General features: G+C 33.3%; 1 protein-coding gene across 2 annotated transcripts in view; it reads right to left on the bottom strand.

Annotated features, from left to right (window-relative positions):
- LOC309626117 (WD repeat-containing protein 89) overlaps positions 1-18,687 on the bottom strand; it is a 116,292-nt gene that overhangs the window by 66,363 nt on the left and 31,242 nt on the right. The window contains exon 3 of one of the 2 annotated variants that reach the window (XM_082386568.1): positions 14,595-18,318. The exons of the other annotated variant lie outside the window; for it this stretch is intronic. Coding sequence (XP_082242694.1) covers positions 17,767-18,318 — 552 coding nt within the window. The 3' untranslated portion in view covers positions 14,595-17,766. Of the gene's footprint in view, positions 1-14,594; positions 18,319-18,687 lie in introns of those variants that run through there. 2 annotated transcript variants of the gene reach the window in all.

Here is an 18,687-nt window from a genome sequence, read left to right as displayed (position 1 = left end):
GGAGTAATTTATTTGTAAATTTTCAAAGACTTTCATTAAAAAGGGCTTTCTTTTAAACAACTAATTTTTAAAAAATTAAATAGTTCATCTCAAAGCATTCAGGTCAATTTCTTTTTAACTGACGTTTAGCTATAAAACAATACACTTTATCACTATTTCTCTATCAAAGACAGCGAAAGTAAGTTGTTAATGTTACTTCCTGATTTTGCAAAACTCCAATATATGCTTTGAATAGCTACAAGAAATAGAGAAGTTCTTTCTCTTGAAAACACAACTACTGTTCCACTCTTCTGTGGTTATACATATTTCTAAATTTTGAAATATAAATGTTGATTCTCGAGGGAACACTCTCTTCATAAGATAAAAATATTGTGAATACTATTCTTGAAATACCACATACAGAAATAGAATCTTTTAAAGAAATGCCAACCTATATCACCAGAATTTGTATTGAACACTTATTTGAAACATTTGTATATTGAGAACCTTGAAAAATGTAGCATATGTAGGTTAAGGTCCCACCAATATTATTAATGATACATTAGTAGGTATGTAATACTGGAAATCACCATCTTGCTCTCCTTTGAACATAGTGGAGAGGAAGAGCTGTGTAAGTCTGGCAACAAAGACTCATTTCCAATCTGGTAATAATACATATTAGCCTTTTATAGTTTGAACTGGTAGTTAAATTATTAACAATTGGGAAGTCTTCATTCTTTGTCATCTGTTAAGGACTCCAATAGCATGAGAGGTATGGGTTTCTTGCAGCTGTTTTACACTTTTATAATTATTATGGTACTAACTTATGGGGTTTTTTTTCTCCTTGCAATAGAAATGTCTTTAAGTGCAGTATTTCAAATTTGGGATTTTAAGGAAAGTTTGCATAGCAGAAAATAAAATGCTGATTTGATAATCTGCATAAATTTAGGGCAATAGTCAGAAATTTCAGTTCAACTTACTCCAGAAGAAACTGAGTTTATTAAATACACATTATTGAATGTACTAGATGTATTTTTATAGGAACTTTCATAAACGTTCTTCCTCTTTTCTTTCAAACCAAACCACAATTTATAAGGATTATTATTTTTGAGGCAGGAGAAATTATTTTTATATTGACAGTTTTTCAACAAAATACTGTCAATTTAAATGTTGATAAATGTTTAGAAGGTATTTGAAACATGGTAGTTTATGCTATTGCATGATTATTAATAAACAGTGATGTGTGATTTTTCATTGTACTAATTGAAATGTGGATTTAATAAAGAGAGGAAAATAATGCACCTGCATTTGATTGGTAGCAATGAATTCAAAACAATTTGGAAAATTTTTTAATGAATTGTAAATATGTTGAATACATGAACTTAAAACAATCATAGTCACTATCAATCATTTCAAGGTTACATGATAATTCTGAAGCACAGATTGTCTAGACATTCATATAGTTACAAGATAAATTAAGGACAAAGTTCAGAAGGAGAAACAAAGATGTCACTCTTAAGGTTATTGTTAAAAAATGCTTTGACTCTGATGATGTAGATATCCATTAAACCCATACTATAATTTTCACTATAAATAAAATGTTGATTAGTAAAGGGCATTTTCAATTTTTATTTAAAAAAAACACTGAAAATAAATGTTCTCAGTTTTACAAATATGAATCACACAATTATTGATCTCAATGGTGGGGTTCTGTCTTAGACCTTCCCTGGCATACACAGCACTGGCAGATGTGAGGATGCCACTTCAAGCCTCATGCCCACAGCACAGACTGACCAATGGAAGTAACTAGGACCAAACCAGAGTCAGGGAAAGTAAGAGAGGGCCTTGGGTAGTGAGCACAGGTTCAGCAGAGTCAACACTATGCCTGTAAATACTGGCTAGATAGTCTATTTTCTGACACTGGGTTGACATTATACAAAGAAACGAGCTTTTAATTTCTTTAGGTAAAGACCTTCAATAATTGCAAGGCTGAAAGGAGAACTCAGTAGGAGAAGCACACTTTCTAGATGAAGGGATCTTTTTAAAGGATCTGATTATTTTGAAATGCAGTACAATATATTATTATGTAATATTATATGTAATACAGCAATGTAATAGATGTACAAATAAACTTGTAAAAAAGGGGAGGAAGAATTTTTGCAAGGCATATGTTACAAATGGGTAGTGAGGCAAAAATTCAACAAATAGTTATGTTCTTCACAGACAAATATGTCAAAAATGACTGTATGTAGTTTTGATGTGTCAGGAATTGGCTCTGGGTACCTGAGACTTCTGAGTTCAAGCCCCAGGGACTTAAGGAGAGGAGCTTCTCTCACTTGTGGGATCGCTGGTGCCCAATGTGAGTAATCATTTTTCCTCCAGCTCTGAGGTTTCTCAGTATATCACAACTGGCCAATAGACCACAATACCCTTAAAAGACTTTCAGTTGGCTCTGAGGCCTTGAAAGGGTTTGGCAGTATAGCATCTAGGCCAAGCCCACCAAGTAGATTAGTAACTTAATAACTATGTGGCTTATTTAATAAGAAAGTACCATTATAATATGTTACAATATAATAACTCAAGTGTGCATCCAAATTACCTGTTGGGCTTGTTAAAAACATTGCTGGTTCCAGGCTCCAAATCTTTTTTGATTCAGTAAGTCCTAGACGGGGCCTGGGAATGTGCATTTCTAACAAGTTCCCAGGTGATGCTGACGCTGGCGGTCAGGGAAATGCACACTGAGAATCACTGCTCCAGGTAGTTTAGCTAATCCCCTAGATGTGGTTCCCTGATGTTTTCTCTTTGTTTGACAAATGTGAGATAAAAGCTAGATTAAAGGTACTGAAATTTATTGCTTAAGATCAGGTGCTACAAAGTCATTTGATGGATATTCTGAGCTTTAGGTTTTACATTCTTTCCGATTCATACGCAGTCTACTCTTAGATTTAATGTAGATTTAAAACTGTATTTAATAAAATTAGCTCTAGCGTGTAGTACCTACTAATTTCACAAATTTATAAACTTCAGAAATATACTTACTGCCTCATTCCCCAATTCTTTTGTTCCCCCTCTAACTCATTATAATCTGACTACTAATCCTACCACATATATTATTGAATTTGCTCTCTTTAAAGTTAAACAAGAAACCCATGGCTTTTCTCTACCCTTATCCTGAATCCTTCCACTAGCATTTGACACTATTGATCTCTTTGTTCTTCTGGGAACTCTTTCCATCCTTTCAGTCTGGATTTTAGGGTCCTTTTCATTGACTTCTTATCTTCCACCCCCTTTCTCTTGCCCTTGGCAGACATCATTAATTGCTTGTAGCACTCCTATCGACAGAATTTGAATAATTCTTCACAACACAGCCCTTAAACACTCTTAGTTGATCGGTTTTTGTCCTTGAGGTGAAACATGTGTTGTAAAGACTCCCTCCAGAAGCAGATTTTAAGTACTAATTTTCTTAAAATAAATTATACATTTTTGATATATGTCAGTATACCAACAGCTATTAAATATAAAGGGAATACAAATAGCAATAAATATCCATTAAAAATGATAGTTACAAAATGTTCGGTACTGGACTTTTAAACATTCTAGTATTACTTGCTGAAGACATGTACAGGCAGGGAGCCAACAGAGATGAATAAGATGATGATGATGAAAGGTCAAACTTAAAATTATTTGTAGAGGTAATTTTAAGGGTCTTCTATCTATCTTCTTACAATCCCATGGTGATTTCTGAGACATAAGAGAATTTCAGATCTAACTAGACTGGGACAGAGAATACATTCTTGATGATAAAGCAAAAACTTTCTCTTTGGATCTAGCTATTAAAAGAAACAAACTTGCTTTATGTTTCAAAATTACTTTGGGTATGAGGGCTCTTTAAATCTCTGTGGAAAAAGGAAATAGAAATGCTGTTAGGAAAGAGGACAGGATATAGTCTTATTTATTCATCTCTGTTGGCTCCCTGCCTATTTGCAGTCACATGCAATTACAAAATAATAATAATAATAATAAATAAAGACACATACAAGAATCTTTAGAGTAACATTGTTATAGCAAAAAATTAGCAGCAATCTGAAAGTCCATTAATATAGTAATCATTAGGTAAACTCTGGTAGATTTATGTAATTATACCATGCAGCACCGTAAAATAATAAGGTAGATCTATTCAGTCATTCATAGGCTCTATTCAGTCATTTATTGAGTTGGTGCTGGGAATAATGCAGAGAACATGATAGATATAGTTCCTGCCCTCATGGAGCTTCCAGGCTAGTGGGGAAAGAATATAACAAGCAAACAAATAAACAACATAATTTCAGTGCTATGAAAAAAATACAACAGGATAATGTGATAAAGAAAAACATGTAGGAGATGGGGGCCCATTAGATAAGATGACCAAGGAAAGCTTCATTGAAGAGGTGCTATTTAAGCTGAGATCTGAATGATGATGAGGGGAAGCCATGCATATGAAGACGTAGGGAGAGATGGCAATGGCAAAGGCTGTGATGCTTGAGTTAGAGAAAAAGGCCATTGTGACTGGGATGAAGTTTAAGTCAAAGAAGTAGGTAGTAAAAGCCAGATGGAGTAACTATATACAGATGGGAGTGGGGGACACAAATTCTATAAATACTAGAAGAGAACATGGGGAAATATCCTCTGGCTACAAGGTAGGGAAAGCTTTCATAAATAAAACTTAAAAAGCATAAGCCAGGAATTCCCTGGCGGTCCAATGGTTAGGACTCAGCACTTTCACTGCCAAGGGCCCGGGTTTAATCCCTGGTTGGGGAACTAAGATACAAGCCACTCAGCGTAGCCAAAAAAATAAAAAAGCATAAGCCATAAAGCAAAAGGTTAATAAGTTTACTATCTTAAACTAGAAAAAAAACCCATACTGCAAAAGATATAACAAACAAGGCTCAATAAGTGACGTAGATAAAGATTAAAGAATTCCTACAAATCAATTTTTTAAAGGCAATCCAGTAGAAAAATGGGTAAAACACTGGAGTAGGCAAACCACAAAAGGAAACTCGAATGGTCATAGAGGGAAAAGCATTCAATTGCACTGAGGAGTAGAAACGCAAATAAAAGCAACAAGATACCATTTCATACTCATATATTAGCGAAAACTAAAAAGCATAAAATAGGATATGTTGGCAATGATGTGAAGCAAAAAAGTACTGTTATTGGGATTGTAATTGGTACTATTGCTTTGGAGAGCAATTTGTTTGTAGCTACTATTTATAAATATGCATAATTCACAACCCAGTACTTCCACTTTGGATATGTACCCAAGAGAAACTCTTGCATAATTCCACAAGGAAATTGTCACAAAGGTTTTTATAGAACTTTTTATTTTTCATTTTAGTTTTTATTTTTTATTTATTTTTTTAATTTATTTATTTATTTTTGGCTGTGTTGGGTCTTTGTTTTTTTTTTGTGCGAGGGCTTTCTCTAGTTGCGGCAAGCAGGGGCCACTCTTCATCGCGGTGTGCGGGCCTCTCACTATCGCGGCCTCTCTTGTTGCAGAGCACAAGCTCCAGACGCGCAGGCTCAGTAGCTGTGGCTCACGGGCTAGTTGCTCCGCGGCACGTGGGATCTTCCCAGACCAGGGCTCGAACCCGTGTCCCGTGCATTGGCAGGCAGATTCTCAACCACTGCGCCACCAGGGAAGCCCTGGACATATATTTTTAATTCTCTTGGGTAAATACCTAAGAGTGAAATTGCGGGGTCATATAATTACTCTGCTTATATTTTGAGGAAGTGCCAAACTGTTTTCCAAAGACACTGCACTATTTTACATTCCCATCAGCAATGTTTGAGAATTCCAATTTCTCCATATCCTCACCAACACTTGTTATTGTTCGTCTTTTTTATCATAGTCATCCTAGTGTGTGAAGTGATATCGCATTGTGGTTTTGATTTGCAGTTCTCTAATGACAAAGGATGTTGAGCATCTTTTCATGTGCTTCTTGGTCACTTGTATATTTTTTTTGGAGAAAGGTCATTCAAATCCTTTGCCTATTTTAAAAATTGAGTCATTAATCTTTTGTTATTAAGTTGGAAGAGATCTCTATATATTCTAGATACTAGACCCTTATCAGATATTTTCGTCCCATTCTGTGGATTGTCTGTTTCCTTTTTTGATGGTATCCTTTGAGGCACAAAAGTTTTTGATTTTGATGAAGTCCATTTTATCTATTTTTTCTTTTATTGTTTGTGCTTTTGGTGTCATATATAAGAAATCATTGCCTAATCCAAAGTCACAAAGATTTATTCCTATGTTTCCTTCCAAGAATTTTATAATTTTAGCTCTTAATTTATCCACTTTGAGTTAAGTTTTGTAAGTCTATTTTTTTTTTTACCTTGAGATATTTTTTTGAGTAAGTTTAGGTTTACAGAAAAACTGGGGGAAAAATAAAGATATGCCCCCTAATCCCCTCCCCAACCCCCCCTATTAATTTTTGCATTAGTATGATATTTGTTACAATTGAGGAGCCAACACTGATACATTATTATTAACTAAAATCCATAGTTTACATTAGGGCTCACTCTTTGTGTTGTACATCAAAGCATGTTATTTTAATATAAAATTGCATATTAATATGTGAAAGAAGCCAATCTGAAAAGGCTATTACTGTATGATTCCAACCATATGACATTCTGGAAAGGGCAAAACTGTGGAGACAGTGAAAAGATCAGTGGTTGCCAGGGCCTTAGGGGGAAGGAGGGAGGCTTAGGTAGAGCAAGGGGATTTTTAGGGCATTGAAATTATTTTGTATGATGCTATAATTGTGGATACACGTCATTATATATTTGTCAAGCCCATAGAGTATACAACACAAAGAGTGAACTCTAATGTAAACTATGGGTTTTGATTAATAATGATGCGTCAGTGTTGGTTCAGCTATTGTAACAAATGCACTGCACAGGTGCAGGATGTTGATGGTGGTAGAGGCTATGTAAGGTTTGGGGAGAGGAGAGGTGGGGGAATGTGAGAACCCTCTATACTTTTTGCTCAATTTTACTGTGAAACTAAAACATTTTTTAATGAACCATATTGATAATTTAACTGTCCCTTCTAGAGGAATAAATAAATTGTGGTATAATTATATAATGAAATACTATACATTAGATAACAAATGAATTAGATCTATAAATTATAAACAGGGATATATCTCAAAAACATAATGCTGAATCAAAGAAAAGCAATTGTTGAATGATACCACTGATGTATATTTAAAAGAACACATAAAATATTGTACAGTGGTTATGGATATACAAATATGTGCGTAAAAGTAAACAATGGACTGGAAGGACTCATAACAATTGCCTCTGCAAATCATTAGAGGAGATGGGAATAGGGCAATGATGAAAAGATGCTTCTGTAACGTTTTACTTCTTTTTAAAAATAAACTAAATCACTAATCATCAGGGAAATGCAAATCAAAAGCACAATGAGATATCGTCTCACACCTGTTAGAATGGCTATTATCAAAAAGACAAATAAAGATATGCAGAAAAGGGAATCCTGTACACTGTTGGTGGCACTGTAAATTGGTGTAGCCACTATAGAAAACAGTATGTTAGTTGCTCAAGAATTTTAAAAAGGACTACTGTATGATCCAGCAATTTTACTTCTGGGTATTTACCCGAAGAAGGCAAAAACACTAACTTGAAAAGGTATCTGCACCCCCATGTTCATTGTAGCATTACTGATAATAGTTAAGACATGAAGCAACCTAAAAGCCCATCAATGGATGAATGGATAAAGAAAATAAATACACGTATGTACACACACAATGGAATATTATTTAGCCATATAAAAGAATGAAATCTTGCATTTGCGACAACATGGATGGAGCTTAAAGGCATTACGCTAAGTGAAATAAGTCAGACAGAGAAAGATGAATACCATACGATCTCATTTATATGTGGAATCTAAAAAACAAAAATACAAACTCATGGATACAGAGAATAGATTGGTGGTTGCCAGAGGTGGGGGGAGAAGAGGGGGCAAAATGGGTGAAGGTGGCCAAAAGGTACAAACTTCCAGTTATAAAATAAATAAGTCATGGGGATGTAACATACAGTATGGTGACTATGGTTAATAATACTGTATTATATACTTGAAAGTTGCTAAGACAGTAAATCTTAAAAGATATTATCATAAGAAAAGAATTGTAACTATGTGTAGTGATGGATGTTAACTAGGCATATTATGGTGATCATTTCACAATATATACATATATCAAATCATGTGTACACTCAAAACTAATATAATGTTATTTGTCAATTATATCTCAATTTTAAAAAGTAAAATACAATAGACTGGAAGCAAATATGACAAAATACCAAGGGTAGTTCATTCTAGGTAATGGGAATATAGATATTTATTATATTCTTTTCACTTTTCTGTAATTGTTATAAATTCTCAAATAAAACAGGGAATGGGTGGTGAGGAAGTGGAGACAATATACAGACAATTTGCAAGAAGCTGAGAACAGAGACATGAGGCAGACCATGTTTGTGTGCTCTTGGCAGCAATTTAGTAGATAGGGAAAAAGTCCATGTTTCAGGATAAAAAAGATAACTCCAGGAGAGAAATTCTCTATGAACTCCAATATATATCATTAATTGGAAAAAAAAAAAGAGGGGAGCAATTTGCAGAACAATATGTACAACATCCTGCTTTTGTTTAGAAAACCCAACTTTTATAAAACACAATTATGTATTTCAACATGTGTGAATATATACATACAAAAGAAAAAAAAAACCCTCCAAATGGCAACACTGGTTACTTCTGGGAGGAGAATGCATTGTTATAATGGTCAAATAGGACTTCTGCTTTTCTTGTATTTGAATTTTTTTACACCACCAATGTATCCATATATATCTCATGTAATTTTTTGTGGCAAGTTAACTTCTCATTTCTGTGAAAAAATTTCACTGTAAGAAAACAGCTGACTGACATTCAATAATCTCATGTTTTCTAACAGAAATTTTGAAACATTTTTTAAATGCCTTACTGCAATGAGCACTGTTGAAATTTTAGAAATGTTCTAATGAACAAAGGTAGTGATTTTATGTTCTGCTTATTTTATTTTTAAAAAATATAACTTGATAATGTGCTCTGCAATTTTTAAATGTCTTGAATTTATTACAAGGGTCTTATTTTCTAAAATACAACATGAATTTTCAATGTTCATATGAGATTTATGCTTGTAATGAGGTAGTTTTACATTCTTTATCAAGCATTCTCTTCTGTTTTTTCTTTTAGTTCTGATTGAGATTCCCAAAGGGAATTTTCTTCTTTCTCTTTCTCTCTCTCTTTTTCATTTACATGTTCATCTCCATAGCTAGCAAGATTTGTTGAATGAATTATAGAATTACTGAGGTCTTTGGCATCTACCCTGTCCTTGCCCCCCTCCCTTTATTTTTTAAAGAACCATCTGTTTAGGGATTACAGTTCAGAGCTATTTGGATAGTAGGCTGGATTAGGTAATGCCTAGTGGTCACTTTAAACCTTGTGATTCAAACAAGAATTATGACCGAGACTTATAACCTCCTATTATGACCCTTCTAAAGCTATTAACTCATTGTTTCTCTTTGGAGAAACTTGAAACTTTCTTAGATGGGTGTCTACAAACCTTTTACGGACAGGACAAGATAGGCTCCTTCGACTCTATTCCCTCAGTGAAAAAGGAGTAAAATTTTTTCTGTTAAATTTCAGTATCCTCATAAAACCAGTAGAAATATTCCCTTTGTTTTTGCATGCTTCGTCTAGTACAGTTTATTAAATTTTAGTGTTGAAAGGGATCTTAGAGAACATCAAGTCCAAAGTCTTCATTTTATATGTGAGGACATGGTGTTTCACGAAGACGGAGCTAGTGCCTAAAGGTATACAGCAAATTATAGTCAAACACAAAACAAAGTCAAAACAAAAATTCTGCTCTTCTGACATCATCTGTAACATACTGGCTTGAGTCTGTTTCTTTTATTCAACATACTTGTTTTGTCGTATTTACTGGAGAAAACAGACACAGAATGGGAACATAAAAGTCAATACCAGTTTGACCAGCATCTTCATGCAGACTGGAATTCATACACAAAAATTTTCACAAGGATGAACAAGAGTTCTGTAAAAAATGAAGAGTTCTTTATCAGGGTCAGGATTTGAGAGAAACCACTGCTTGCAAGCTGGGAATCTGAAGTCAGCTTTATGATAGACTTGCAAGGGCAAGAATAAGAATGTAACATATTATGACATGGAACACCTTAAAGTCCCCCAAAACAAAATTCTATGATCTTTCTGTTCTACTTACAAAACCATCTCATGGAAAAGTCGCCAAAGGGTTCTTTGAATGAGAGTTTCAAGTGAATGATATGGAATGGCTGTACTTGCAGGTCTGCACTGTCTAGTAACATGTTTGAGGGCTAACCGGAAGGTAAATATAAGACAATATAGTTATTATGTCCTTTTAAAATAGGTAATAGACACACATACACACTTCTAACAAGGAAGCTAAGAGCCCTCCTGAACAATAATGTTGAATCAGAAAAATCAGGTGCTCATGGGTGTATTGTGGATTACCTGACATATATAGAACATATTTATGGTGTCTCTGTGATTCTACTAGCAAACATCCTTCCTACACTCACCCCACAATCCATGTCTCAAGCAGTTGGGGTTGATCAGATGTGTGATAGGTTCTGACTTCAAACCAAAGAAGAAAGTTCAGTCTCAAGTATGGTGGGATAGGAGATAAATTGAAGAACACCAACATTACTCCCAGAGCATGTCTCGAAATCCCAGTGCATCCCCTGGGAGGGAGTCCTTGTTGTGGAACACATGAAGGCCTGCAAACTCTGCAGTCCTCATGCTGCATTCCTTAGGGTTGTTTGCGGGGTTCTTGGTGTGCCATTATTTGCTTTACAACCCCCTAGTGAGGGTGGAAGGTTGGGGGAGTATAACTTCACATTCAAAGTTCTCCTAAGTCACTTGGGGCTCCTCTAAATAACTGCAACTGTAGCAGTCATGATCTCATGTCACCAAAGTTCAAGGCCTTGGGCTTCTTCATATAAAATCCAGGATTAATAATAAAAAATTGCCTTACTTCTCTTCTCAATAAGTAAACAAGACTTAAAGCTAAACACACAACTCTCTTCTGTTATCACAGATTAAAAATATATCCTTATTTATTGAACAAACAATAGTTTTTTTTGTTTTTTTTTTTAACTTTTTTTTTTTAATGCTTCTGTCCTACTTAGTGTCTTTCATTTTATTAGCTACTTGTTAACACCCTTCTGTTGTTGTTATTTTCTCTTTTTTACTTTTCTTCAGAATATAACTTTTTTTAAAAAAACTTTATTTATTTATTTATGGCTGTGTTGGGTCTTCGTTTCTGTGCGAGGGCTTTCTCTAGTTGCGGCGAGCGGGGGCCACTCTTCATCGCGGTGCGTGGGCCTCTCACCATCGCGGCCTCTCTTGTTGCAGAGCACAGGCTCCAGACGCGCAGGCTCAGTAATTGTGGCTCACGGGCCCAGTTGCTCCGTGGCATGTGGGATCTTCCCAGACCAGGGCTCGAACCCGTGTCCCCTGCATTGGCAGGCAGATTCTCAACCACTGTGCCACCAGGGAAGCCCCAAACAATAGTTTTGATTACCTTCAAGTTGGGTGTAATTTCATCCACAAGCAATAAATAGTGCAGCTCTTCTACTGGTAAAGAAAGGCAACATCCACTATTACCATTGTTTACTGAACAATTTAACAAACTTCTCAGCTTTACATTCTACCACTCCCTTCCAGGTACCTTGATGCTCCAGACAAACTGCAATCCATTTGTTTGCCAAACAGGTCTAATACATCCCATTTCCATGTTTTGGTTCATCCGATTACTTCTACCTAAAATGTATCCTCTGTCTCACCACACTGCTCTTAGCCCATTGAAATTTTATTTCACTTATTTCATTCATTCATTTATTTCAATAATGCATCATAAAGTTACAGTCTGCCTAAGTATTTAAGAAGACTGCATGTGATTATCTGCTAATAATATTATAGAATAGATTTATGCACTTGGTAAGAAATTGCCATATATGAGCTCTAAGATGCCAGATACATCTAAAGTATTTTGTAATTCTTACCATATGACCCAGCAATCCGACTCCTGGGCATATTATCCAGACAAAACTATGATTCAAAGAGATACATGCACCCCTATGTTCATAGCAGTACTATTCACAATAGCCAAGACATGGAAACCACCTAAATGTCCATTGACAGATGAATGGATAAAGACGATGTGGTACATATATACAATAGAATACTATTCAGCCATAAAAAAGAGAACAAAATAATGCCATTTGCAGCAACATGGATGCAACTAGAGATTATCATACTAAGTGAAGTCAGAAAGACAAAGACAAATACCATATATCACTTATATGTAGAGTCTAAAATATGACACAAATGAACCTGTCTATGAAACAGAAACAAAATCAGGGACATTTGAATAGATTGGTGGTTGCCAAGGGGGAGGGGGGTGGGAGAGGGTAGGAGTGGGAGTTTGGGATTAGCAGTGCAAATTGGTATATATAGAATGGATAAACAATAAGGTCCTACTGTATAGCACAGGGAACTATATTCAGTACCCTGTGATAAACCATAATGGAAAAGAATATGAAAAAGAATGTGTATGTATGTGTGTATATATATATATATATATATATATATATATATATATATATATATATAAACTGAGTCACTTTGCTGTACAGCAATTAACACAACATTGTAATTCAACTATACGTCAATAAAAAATAGATTAAAAAAATAAAGTGTTTTGTAAATCTGTGATTACCCTTAACATATATAACATAGTTGGAAAATGTAGACAACTTATTTTTAGAAAAGGAAGAAAAATATTTCAGACATAAATGTCATGTTTGGGTTTGTAATTAATTAATGATATTTATAAATTAAGTTATATGTTAATTTAAAAAATTTACAGCTTGTGTCCATGAATAATTTAAATAAGATTTTGGGAATATACTGCCAAGAGAAAGAAATATTTTTAAAATATTTATTTTGTACAGCTATTTGAAACATTTTGCAGAGTGGAAATGTTGAGGGACTACTTTTTTTTCTTTTACTTTTTCAAGTTTGTCATCACAGCATGTCAATCAGAAATTAGCAAAAGTAACACCACCATTAAAATGAGTTTGGTGAATTTTATCCCTTAAGTCAGCCCAGATAAAAGCAGGGAGGCGGACACTGCGGGAACTTTAAATATTAGGGGAATTAGAATCCACTTTATTGTCACCAACCCCAGTTGAGTTCCGTAAGTCTGGGCCTGGAGACATTTGGAATCCAGGGGAGTCTTTGTGCTTAAGTAAAAAAATTGATATTTAAGCCCTGACTATATCTCATCTACATTTTAATTATAAATATCACTTTAATTATAAAAATCACAGATTGTGAAGTAGTTGGTTATGTGAAAGATTAAAGATCAAACTGTACAAAGTAATATTCTCAAGAACATATTTATATAGCTTATTACTAGAAACTAAAGTTATATCCCCATATATGCAGAATATTTTCTTCTCAGATTTTATTTTAATTCCAAAGAAAATAACATCTTAAAACTTATTTGGATACAAATCACATTCTATACAATGGGGTATTATAGTAATTACATGTAAAACATTTCAAGAATCTAAATGATTATCCTTTAAATATTTGCATGAAAAGTGACAAAATTTTTACTAGATGAATTGGATGCATTTACTTACAACCTAAACCTTTAAAACAGCTAGAACAAGAAGTAAAATGTAGACTATTACATAATTTTAAACTTTTTTAGATCACCGGTCTCTCTAAGAAGCTGATGAAAATTGTAGAATTTTTCACCCAGATAAACACACATACTGAAGCCTGTCTAGAGACTGGGTAGTCATCCAATATATATTATTATGCGTGCTCTGTCCCAGGGATCCAGAAGTAAATAGAGGCACAAGCCACTTTTCCTCATAGAGCTTACATCATGGAGATGAAGATAGAAAATTTAAGAAATAATACATAAATAATTACAGGTTGTGATATGTGCTACAATGGATTTCAATTATGAGAACCCCTAATTTAGGACAAGGGACAAACCTCAAATCTGAAGGGGTAATATTACTGTAGTAACTATTTTTTAAAAAGAGAATCCATTTTACATCTCATAAGAAAATGTCATTATGTAACAAAGGAAACTTTAAAAATATGTATTAAATCAAACAAATACTGCAAACAGCATAATAGGTAAGTGTATGAACTTTTAAAACCTGAGATAATGGACTTTATGACATTTAAGGTTGAAATAGACCCAATGATGTTGTAGACATCATGATACAAGCTGTTAGTATAGGTCATAAAGCTATTTTAAAATTCACTTGGCTTTTAGAAAATGACAGGAAAATACCCTTTAAAAACACACTTTAGATTTCTGTCATATCCTGTTGCTTACAGTACTAGGAGCTAGGCTTTTTAGACATCCATGGAAAGTGCACCAAGACTAAGCATGATGAAAGGAAAAAAGAAGGACAAATTAGCAGATACCAGATAGTTGAGGTTAAAAAGCTAGTGTTTATTTCTGTAAACATTTTTATTTTAAAAAAATACTTATTTTGCTTTGAATTTTCCCTCCTGTGTGTCTCACAAGGAAGGCGCGGCATGCTTTGTTCATAAAGATTTGTAGTGGTCTGGTGTGCTTAAAAATGAAGAGCTTTCTAAAATGTCCTTTGTAATTCGCATGTTAAAACTTATTTATTTTTATTGTGCTATTTATAGCCTATGTAACCACCATTAAAATCCAAGTGTAAAAGTTATTTAACATTCAAGTTTAAAAGTTTTCTTTTTAACTTATGTATATAACAGCAAAAACTGGAAGAACATGACCAAAATTTGACAAAATAATAGCATAGTAACATCCACTACATCAAAATTACTTTCTCAAACTATTGCCTCTTCCCTTTCTCAAAATAATCTCCACAGCAAGCAACAAAAACTCCCTTCAGAAAAACTAATTCAGCTATAAAGTTGCATTTTAAAAACTGGGCCTTATTGATGTCCAGATTAAACAGTTTGGTTTTAAATCTAGAGTAAACATTCTTCATTAATAAGAATGAAATTGCTTTGGCAATAAAAAATCTTTGCCGTATAAAATTGTGTGATTATATACAACTTTACTCAAAATAAAAACATTTTAACATTTACTCATCTTTATCAAACATTTTATGAAAATCTGCCTTTAAATTATACTCATATCACTGAATTAATTTTTATGTTGTCTTTGAAAGACACATTTAATAAACATTACTTGTAAAGAAAGCTAGTAGATAAAATTAAATTACATAAGTCTACTATAGTGGCATTGCTTTATATTAGGTCTTATAATGACTTTCGGGAAGCCCTAGTTTTTGCAGTTCACATGTCATGGCACTTTATAATTACAAAATGAAATGTCCATATGTTTATTTTGCTTGTAAAAGTACCTGTTCCTTGTATTATAATTAGTTCCTGAATTAATGGATTAACAGTCAACTACCTACAATACTTAGTCGTGGATTTTACTGAAACATGTTTTATGCATAAGTTTTAAAAATAAAGTTATGAAACTTTTCACTAAAAGTACAGTGTCAGAATGATCATATATAGAGCCCAAAGCAGTTTGAACCTTAAAGAATTTCTTCAATGTCTTCTATTTCTAAAAACAGTACTTATATTGAATAAAATGCTTCACAGGAAAAGACTGCTAGAATGAAAATACTAGATAGATTTTACAAATCTCTACCAGACAATACAGAAACAAATGCATAGAAGGCAAACAAAACACCCTCCAATCTTGAATTTGGCTTTTATTTTAAAATACATTTAGCATGGAACTATCATAGGACAGAAAATAATAAATCACAAGGAAATGGAATATTTTCAAACACCTTTTAAGCTAGATATAAAAATTAATAAGACAGCATATACTCAAATTATGGGAAATAGTCCCTAAAATTTGATTCAGTGAACACATTTTGAAAGAAAAGTTCTTTGCACATTTTCCAACGTACCGATATGTTCCTAAGTGCCTTGGTTTTCTGTTAATAGGTAAATGTCGAAAATTTAGTTGCTTTACTTACAATTATCAGATTCACTATTGGCAAAAATTACCATGTCCCTAAATTCTCAATCAGAATTATAAAAATATGAGCTCAAATAGTTTTGCTGCCCAAAATAGAAACATCTTAAGTTGATACCTCTGGATAATCAGACAGATATTGCACTAAGTCAGTAATTCCATACCTGATGCTCATTTACATGGAAAGTTAATTCTCTTCTTTATGAAAAACTTACTACAAATAAACTTAATGTTAACCTAATTACAATTACACTTCAAAATATAAAGGCACGAACAGAATAAAGAATAGTTTAATATTTATACTCAAATATTCCACCATGGAAATAATAAAAGGTTGAAAAAAAAAATAGGGCCTAAAATACTGATACTTTAAAATTTTATAATTTACCGTAGTAGCTAATAAATGGTATTAAAAGTTAACACTGCTAAACCCAATCATTTCCAAATAATTTAGAAACATGGTTTGTTTACATATGAAACGTGCATTGTCCCATCTATAAAGTTCAATTACAGTTCCATTCATTGGAAATATCTACCTGTAGTATAAACGATCAAGACAATGTACAAAAAATATATCTTGTTCCTATAACTTACAATGCACAGAAAAATACCTACAAAAATGGAAATATTTATCCATTTAGGTTCCCAATAAATTAGTGAGAAAGTTTAGTCCATTCCACATTTCTTTCTAAACAAAGGCTAAAGAACTGAAGGTGGTTTACTGCTAGCCCTGTTAGCTTGACAGATATTTTTTAAAATATTTGTCTGATTATATGTAACTTAAGATAAAGTTAGTCTTATTTTTATATCACAGTATACATGGCATTTCTTAATTCAGCAACAGAAAGGCACAATTAGCAAGCAATAAAATTCAGTACCTGAATTATTAAACTAATGTCCAGAACACGTGCAAATAAAGTACATTCAACACAGTGTACAGAACTGGGAAACAAAAAAAGGAATCCAAAAACTAATTTTTCTGAAAATTTGGTCCATTAAAAATGCCTCCTATGTTCAACATCATGAGTAACATGAAAGGTGATGGCAGTATAAAAAGAGGCAGTAAATCAATATGTGGTAGCATACGAATTCTGGTCTAGTAATTATGCAATTTGATCAGGAAATGGCTCCCATAGTAAATAAACATTAAATATATCTGTTAATAACAACATACCTGTATTAAGTCCAAATACACAGGCACAACTGTTTGCATATTATTATTGATTTTATAATACACCCCCATGGTTTAAAAAAAAACTTAGGTATATTATTTTATATATAACATATATTAGATACATAATTGTATATTATGTTCCTTAATATATATTATATATAACTTGAATCCATAACAGCACAAAACTCTCCAAATATTACATGAACATTCCAAATGGATACTTATCATTTTCTCAATGTTGAAATAGCTCAGCTCACCTAAAACAATAACTGGATGTGCAATGATAAAATGCCCTGACTCTTATGAATTTACTTAAATAATTATTTAAGTTAAATTCCTGCAAAAGCCTAACTCTGATTTGGCTTTTAACTAGAATATGGTTTTAGATATCAGTAACTGATACCCTCCTTTCTTATTGTAAATAATATTTCTCCATCAAGAGATACCAATAAAGAAAAATACGTAAGGAACAAAAAATGTGATAGAGAAACCAACCATTCCATAGGTAAGATACCGATAAGGAAGTTCAACTTCCATGTGCTGTCTTGCTTTTCGAACATCATCACACGGTATATTGAAGATTTTACAGGCTAAAGGAATAGTGATCCTTTTCATTATATCTCTGACTACTAGTACAAACAACATCCCTACGAGAATCCGCAATATGGCTTTTCCAAACAGAGTCACTGAAATGGGGTGCCTAGGTAAAGGTAATATATCCAGAGGAGGATCTAATATTAGACCCATTTTATAGGTAAAATGAGATCCACATGCAATCCCAGCACCACTTCCTAGAATCTCAGCTGTGTCTCCCCGGGATGTACTCCAAGTGTCTAGAGTGAAAGAAAAGATCCCCAAGGCTAAATGAAGCCCGATGATGATTAATGGAGCATATTTGTGAGTTTGGTTGAAGTTGTCAATCAGGTCCACAAATGGATAGAAGATAGCTAAGATTAAAATGGTATATACGAATCCAGCAATAACATCCTGAGAAAAGAAGAAGGTAGAGTTGTTTAGTATAATAATTTTTTGGCATTTAAGGAAATATATATATATATATATTTCACATTTCAATGTTAATAAATGTACATTTTTTAAATATGTCACATTCTTAAAGTAAACTTTATATAATAGGTACTAAAAGCTGTTTTAATAATACTAAAAAGATTCATTGATGATAATAAAATGATTATACTTTTATAGTTCTGCCCTTTTACAAATTAATACATATATGCTATACACAAATGTATATTCAAATGAACAATAAACTATGCTTAACGTACGTAGTTGTGATTTCTGGGAAAAACAATATACAGCTGACCCTTAAACAACATGAGTTTGAATTGTGTGGATCCA

Source organism: Balaenoptera borealis (assembly GCF_965194805.1).
Source record: "Balaenoptera borealis genome assembly, chromosome: 3".
NCBI lineage: Eukaryota > Metazoa > Chordata > Mammalia > Artiodactyla > Balaenopteridae > Balaenoptera > Balaenoptera borealis.
Note: the sequence above shows the minus strand (reverse complement) of the source record. Positions and strands in the feature narration are given on the sequence as shown.